Source organism: Hippocampus comes, unplaced genomic scaffold (genome assembly GCF_001891065.2).
Source record: "Hippocampus comes isolate QL1 unplaced genomic scaffold, H_comes_QL1_v1.1 scaffold44, whole genome shotgun sequence".
NCBI classification, from domain to species: Eukaryota; Metazoa; Chordata; class Actinopteri; order Syngnathiformes; family Syngnathidae; genus Hippocampus; species Hippocampus comes.
The window spans coordinates 1,145,587-1,153,357 of record NW_017805546.1 but is presented as its reverse complement, the minus strand read 5'-3'; the positions used below and the strand labels follow the sequence as shown (position 1 = coordinate 1,153,357).

General features: G+C 45.5%; 1 protein-coding gene across 2 annotated transcripts in view; it reads right to left on the bottom strand.

Annotated features, from left to right (window-relative positions):
• Positions 1 to 7,771, bottom strand: part of cdh22 (cadherin 22) — a 223,262-nt gene that overhangs the window by 11,799 nt on the left and 203,692 nt on the right. For both annotated transcript variants that reach the window (XM_019879484.1, XM_019879485.1), the window contains one exon: positions 2,944 to 3,061. In XM_019879484.1, the coding sequence (XP_019735043.1) occupies positions 2,944 to 3,061 (118 nt within the window). The remainder of the gene's footprint in view (positions 1 to 2,943; positions 3,062 to 7,771) is intronic.

The window sequence follows — 7,771 nt, the reverse complement described above, 5'->3', positions numbered from 1 at the left end:
CAGCAGCCAAAGCATATAAGAGACCCTTTTCGGAGGTGGGCAAGAGTTGCTATGACAACCACAGTGACGCTCTTTGAATCTCCTGTTGAATGGAAATTCAAGATTTGCAACATTTATCCTGTGTTTCCCCCCCCACACATAAACAAACATGAATGCACAGGGAGAAAATGAGCAGAACAAACAGAAATGAAACATCAGGGCTTTGTGTAAGAAGCCCGTCCTGCAGACGGAGATGGATGGACGAGAAATCCTGCGGAGGCTTTGACAAATAGAGTCGGAGCAGCTTGGTGGGCACACTTGCATAGGAGATATCGAGCAATCCATCTTCCAGAACGTACATCACCATTATCCATGCCGCACCGGTGCTCCTCTGGCATGCGACTAAGACAATCACTCTTTTAGCGCTTGTGTGCAGGAACATGACACGCCTGAACTTGTGCTTTGGACTTTGGCACAGCGACTTTTGTAAAGGCTCTTCCCAAAAAGACCTGAACAGAGAGGAGTTTCGCACACCGTTACGACCATTATTGATGCTATTTTTTTTCTAATTTGCTTATGGTCACTAAGGTGGCGGGCTTACCAGAGCCTATTCCAGCTGACTTTGGGCAATAGGCGGGGTACAACCTGAACTGGTTGCCATCCAATTGCAGGGCACACATAGACGAACAACACACTCACATGCACGGAAAATTTAGAGCGTTCCATTAACCTGCCATGGATGTTTTGGAATGTGGGAGGAAACTAGAGTACCTGGAGAAAACCCACGCAGGCACGGGGAGAACATGCAAACTCTACACAGGAAGGCCGGAATCCAGGAAATCAAACCCTGCACCTTTGCACTGAGGCGGACGTGCTAACCACCCTATTGAAATGATATCTTTAGTCAGTTTATATTCTATTTCTGCTTGAAAATTAAAAAAAAAAAAATTTGTTTTAGATTAAAAATAAATCTAAGTCAAATTTAATCCAGTCTGTTTTGAAGTGTGGAACGAGAGATATAACGCAAGAGAACTGATGACAAAAAAGTGCCCACGCATAACAGGTTCACATCACTGGAACACGAAAACTTTTAAATGATTTAATTTAATCAAACAAAGTGCTGAAAATCACTCGTGTTGCCGTAAGCGTCGTGGCAAGTTTGTGGTGCTTGATGCTCGCTTTTCCTGACGACCAATGACAGCATTAAGAGTGTTTATCAGCGCGATGGTGTTGGCGATCGCTAGGTTGGGGACGGGGGGGTGGGGGGGGGTCTCCTCCTTTTTCTTCTCTTCTGTTCTCTTCATCATGGCGTGTGCGGAGGCCCGCAGACGGCATGACGAGGAGAAGATGCGACAGATTGAAAGTGACAGGTTGACAAATGTGTCCACCGGAGGAGACACGGGAGAAGCCAATAACGAGAACGGGTGGGAGGATTACAAAGTCTGTGTGTATGCGTGTGTGTGTGTGTGTGTGTGTGTGTGTGTGTGTGTGTGTGTGTGTGTGTGTGTGTGTGTGTGTGTGTGGTTCCTTATAGGTATACAAGGTTCACTGTAGCGTGGGTGTTTTTGATTACCTTCCGTGGCCTACCCCATATAGAATGCAAACAAAGACGTGCGCTGGGTCGGCACTGCCTGCGACCTTTGCATATACTTAATCAGATACATACACACCGCGTCACGCTAGCGCAGCGGAAATTACACATGCTGATGGATGTGTGCATGAATGTATGCGTGCGTGCATACACGGCTGGAGGAAGCTTGAGGGATGCATCTTCCTGCCCATTTGTGCGTGCTCGCAGGTTCACGCTCAGGCTGCAGCGGGCCTCGCTCGCTACCTCAGCCAGCGCGGTGACATTTCTCCATAGCTCAGGCTGCTCCCGTGACATTTTCCCGGTGTCACATCAATCTTGATTTCGCCGCGTGTCACGTTGGCTTAAGTCCGCGCCTTTAATGTGTGATCTGCCCACGTGTTTTTTTTTTTTTTTTTTTTTTCCTTTTCTTGTTTTCCGAGAGGGGACAAGGCGAACCGGGCAAAAGGATGTGCGGCACAGCGATAAACGTCGCCTCGTCTGAAGTTGGCGAAAAGTCAATCACCGGAATATTATGCTGCGGGTGTTTATTGAGTCGAGCTGTCAGTCATCCTTGTTAGGGGAATAGTTGTTGTCATCTGGGCCGTGCTTTGCAAACTTTTACACGCAACAACGTGGAGAACTGGGACATTAATGACTCCAACGAGAACAACAAATGGACACGTGTTATGTAAAATTGACTTTTTAATGGCGTGCAGACAAATAGTTGGGCCCAAAGTGTAAAAGTGAAGAATAGAGCCGCGCCTACCAGCAGGCTAACTGCCTATTGTGTTATTGTTGGTTGATGCACTTCCTAACCCCGCCAATCAAAATCACGAGAATGTACAACTCATCAAAAATAAAAACGGTGGCAGACGCATTTTAGTGTCATCTCGATTGAAGCCAATCAAAAGCCCATCCATATTTATGTCATCATAAGCTTGTTGTATTTTTTCCACCCGTTCACTTGCTGCTCATATCGCTTTGATTGGGCTTGGAAAAGCGTGTGAAATATGCTCATTATATAAAACAGTCCAAGAGAGGTTATGTCACGAAAGTCAAGCGTGTAGTGATGTACCGGTCGCAAATGACCCCAACGCAAACGTTCACTTCAAAGGCAGTATCTCACTGAGCGGCGAAAGTTTGCGAGGGTCCTTTTTTTTTTTTTTTCCAGCAGAGTTCGTTCAAGGTCGCAAAGACGGTGAGGAAAACTGTTTGCAAGCATTAAAACACTTTGGGAAGGTCTGGGGAACGTCTTTGCAGATTTGTGTGACATTTGAATGGACCCTGGCCAGAAAAACAAAACAAAACAACGTTCTCAACGTGCAAACACACTTGCAAGTGAGATACGTGCTTAAGTAATTCGCCGTTTTGCGGCTTTTGCTTCACGCACTCACCTTTGATGTCCCACAGGTCGAAGTGTCGATTGCCGGAGGCTTCCGGGGCTAACGTGAAGTAGAAGTGATGTCCAGTCTGCGGCTCGTCTTTGTCCACCACACTGATGGTGTGAATTATCTACGGAGAGGACATGCGGAAGATGAAACAACTTGAATGAAGCTTGAATGGATTTTGGAGTCCAAAGGTTTTCAGTCAAAGTGCAAGCGAGGAGGTCGAAAGTCAGTCACGTATTTCTGAGGGAATCTGCCCAATCAAAAGACATATGACTACTCACTAAAAAGGCTTCCCGGAACATAAAGCGATGGCAATTTAAACTCGGGCTGTCGTATTCACTTAAGAGAGAAGCAAAATGCAACTGGGAGAGAGAAAATGAAAGGCCCAAAACCCGGTTGGGGTGTCGTCCGGCAATCTTCTATAAGAAGAGTGATCCCCGTTCAAAGATAAAACTCTACTGTGATCCAATTTGGAGAACTCTGCGTGGACACAATGAGGTGAGATACAATTTGCGGGGAGCTGAACAGACATCAAAACATCCCCGGAGAGGCTGGCCGACAATTCATCCTTCTTCTCTGCAGACGTCAACCGATCCTCTGCAGGGCTCGCATTCAATCGTCGGCCACAAAGTACTCGCTGCAATGTCTTCCATATGCCAAAATGAAGAAAGAACGCTACGCAAGTGTATATACACACACACACACACACACACACACACACACACACACACACACACACACACACACACAAATCAACAAATGTGCCAAGTCACAGGAAGCTCAAAGATGACAGACGGACATGCAAACCCACAGGTGTGAAACTCCGGTCCTCGTGGGTCCTCACGCTGCATGTTTTCGATATCTCCCTCCTCCAACACACCTGATGCAAATGATCGGCTGGCGGCAAGCTCTGAGAAGCCTGATATTGATCTTGATCACTTGAATCAGGCGTGTTGGGAGCGGGAAACGTCAAAAACATGCACAACAGTGGCCCTCAAGGACTGGACTTTGTCACCACTTTGTTAAGCACGTGTTGCTTACAATCCGTGTGCCATTTGGAAATCTCACGACGGTGCAAGCCAACACCTCGTTCGTCACCATTTACATTTCTCACCAGGGTTGAAGAAGCATTCGGTGTTTATACTCTGTTTATGGTATCGCGGAGAACTTATTTTCACATTTACGCAGCCCATGGTCAAAAATTCAGGCGAGCATGTCGACTGTGACCGGAAGCACAAAAAAAAAAGTGTGAGATTGAAAATGGGGTTGGTTCAGAGAAAGTAAAGGAAAATAATGCAATTCAACCAAAGTGAAGGACGATCGCTGTCTGGCCATCCCCAGATGCTCTGCGTTCGGTCATCGACATCGTTTACGGCCTCGTCTTGCCCTCAAAGATTTTTTATTTTAATTTTTCCCTCCACCCATCTGAATGTGCCAAGTTGGTTGATTTCTGCACCAGAGCTGACTGAAATACACTGTCTGACGTTTCATTAAGCCGCAGCCTTTCCCAGTAGACCGAACGGATTGGCATTTAACCAGAGGGCGAGTGCGATTGATGATTTAATGGCAACTGATCCGGCGCCAGCTGCGTTAAAACCAGCTTTGCGGACCGCTACACAGCCAAGCACCTTTCTCTTATGAAGACGTTTGGAAAACACTTTAATAAACGTGAAAGTCCCACACTGCAAGCCAATTTTTTTTTTTTTTTGTGTGTGATCTCTCACGCACAAACAAACAAAACTCCAGCACTCCTCTGTGATCCATACAAGCTCAAAAGTCTCTGTCAAAACAGATCTCATCTTCTCATCATTCTCCAAAGCCCTTTCAGGTCGGTGCGATGTTCAAGTCAAAAAGTGGGCGGGGGTGGCAGCGGGGGTAGGCATCATAAGCAGAGGACTAATATGTCTGAAGCAATGTATGACGTGAGCCTTGATCGTCAAGAGTCCTCAGCAGGGGCACTCCTCTCAAGGCGCCGTCTGCGGGTGAAGCCGAACTTGCTGCGAGGAAAACCACCACCATTCCGAGCAAGGTTGCATAGAAATTTTTAATGAGCCGCATAAATTTCCCTGCAGTGTTTCAATAAAACATGATGAGAAAACTCTACACTGAAATAACTTTTTTTTTTTTTAATTGACTCAATTTTATTTCATCAAGTGAGTAAAATCATTTGGATCCTGTGACATTATACATCGACTTAAAAGATGTACCTGCATCCAAATGAATTTATTTTGCGCAACCGCTTGACGAAAGAAAATGGATTCCTAGCTATAGATGACACGGTTGGTTCGATGAGTTTTTTCGCCCCGTGCGCTGCGAGCTACGGGAAGAGGAGGCCAAATGCGGGTTGCGTGGGAGTTTATCGAGCAGCTCGCGTAGCTCCCTCAAGCACAATCACCTAATTAGATTTCTATCCGCCGCTCCCCTTTCATGACCCTCTTAAATCTCCTCATTCGGTTGGAACGCTTGAGGGGGGAGACTTTCCCAAAAGTCCAGCCCGCCTGCTCGGGACCCGTCTGACCGCTCAAGGTTGCGAGAAGAAGGGAAGGCGTTTATAAAAAAATAATAAATAAAACGCAAGCCATCAAATGATTAAGGGACATTCATTTCTGAAGCCTTTTGTCAATATGATCTCGAGTGGCAGGGTTAAAAGAATGAACCGTTCCAAAGTCAAGTCAAAATTTATACAGCCCTTAATCGCAAAAAGTCACAAAGGCTACATGCTAAGCTACACCAAGTAAGAACAGCTAATGCCACAAACAGTCTTGTTAGCCCTGAAACCATCAGCTTCTGTGGCTTTTAGTCTTATCTGGAAAAAAAATACATACAGTTAAGGTGTATGTTTAGAGTTATTTTGGGCTAATTTAGCAATTTGGGCTTTGCCAGCTCATGATTTTTTTCCAAGCGAGGAAAATGCTCTTTTGCTAACATGTCCAGCAATTCGTTTTTCTTCTCAGTACCTCCTTGAGATTTGAACCTCGAACCTCTGATGTGAGCCGAAACGTGCTAGCCACAGAAATGATGGTTCAAAACGTTTCATGCATGTTAAGCAGGAACATAAAAATTCTGTTCAGGCTAATTTATTTTGTTTGCTTGGGTTAGACTTTGGGGTGAGGGCAAAATGGGGGCAGTACCCCCCCCCCCCCCGAATCTGGCCAGTGGAGCTCGTTGAATAAAGCTTGTTGTGGGTGCCAGCTGTCAGCCCATTTGTAAGGCACATTAAAAGCGAAATTACTTTTAGGCATAAAGCTCAAAGTGCACTGGGCAGAAAAGCAGAAAAGTTGCGACAGAGAGAGAGAGAGAGAGAGAGAGAGAGAGAGAGAGAGAGAGAGAGAAAATGTGACTTTTGCAGTAGTTAAAGGGCTTGCCATGCCTTTAGCTTGAAAAATGTAACTGCTCAGCCGCAGAGAATGTGAAAAATGATGTTGTAGCATTGGGAGAAAAGTTTTATCCTTGACATTCATCAAATGAATAGGAAAACAACATACTAGCGACAGACAATAAACGCCCATGAGTCTGAAATTTGGAAAGCAATTTTTTTCTCTCACTCACTTGACAATCTGAAAAAAAAAAAAAAAAAAAAGAATCAAGGCTCCTGGACTTAGTTAGTCAAAGATATTCACCTTTAACCCCCAAAGCTTTTTCAGTTCTATATTTTCTGATGAGGAGTCACCCTGTTTATGACTCTGGTGGGTGGGCCCCATGGGGGGACCATTCTGCAGAGCAACCGGTCAGTCAAAACAAGTCTTCCCTTGGAATGAGAACATCTTTGCGGGAAAGAGATGTCAGGCACGTAGAACAATTTCCTGATATCCCGCCACCCAAGGACCGTCTTTTACACCGAAATATTTTCAACTTTTCAACCTTTTGGAGTCCAGCGCGCCTCAATGTAACCTTTGCCGATGAACCCGACCCGGATGACTGAGAACCTACCCCCGCCGATACTCACTCGACCGGCTCTGACTCCCAAAGTCTTGCGAGAACATTGACAAAAAGCCCACCTAATGTCACCGTCAAAGACGGCACACCCTGCAGACGCAGACTAGCGATCGAGTCGCTCTTTGTGCCGCACTCCTGAAGACAGTCTCGGCCCATTTGCAGCGACAACATGGATGCCAGGAGCACCCTTCTGTGGAAAAGTTTGGAAACTCGTCGCGGGCAATTTGACAGTTGATTTGGTTTGCGTTGATGTGAAATACAGCAGGTGTTGTGTGGGCTCTAATACATTCTGCCAGCGTCTCGGGCCTCAGACGCTCGGCACTCAGCAAAAGCGGCGTGGACGCTTTGAAACGTGGATGTATTCATTTATTTTGGTTTTTCGCAGTAGCCAGATGGAATGGAGAGGAGCGAACATTCTCGGGGTGCCGTCAGGCAAGGAGGAGATGCTCACCGCATTGAATTTGACTTTTACTTGAAGCGAAGGAAATATTTTCTTCATTTATGAAGACATTCAATCAGATGTTGGCCTTTTGAGATTCCCAAAGAATGCTGGCAGATTGTTATGTTTCAACGTTGGTCACTCATTCAAAAGGAAAAATACAGTCGAAGGTTGAACACTGGGATTTATCCTCAGGAATGAATGAAAACCAAATGAACAGCCTCATAAAACTGTCATTGTAAAGCCTGCTCATTGTAATCGCAATGTCTGATACAGCTTCAGAGCATTCGTAATAGTGTGTCCATACATTTTCGATACTCATCAGGGTTGAAACTGAAACACATTTATTTTTGTGAAAGCTAACACTTTGTTTTTCTTTTTACCCCCCAATTTTGCTGCTGTAGACTGTAAATTTCCCCAGTGTGGGACAAATAAAGAATATCTTATCTTATCTAATAC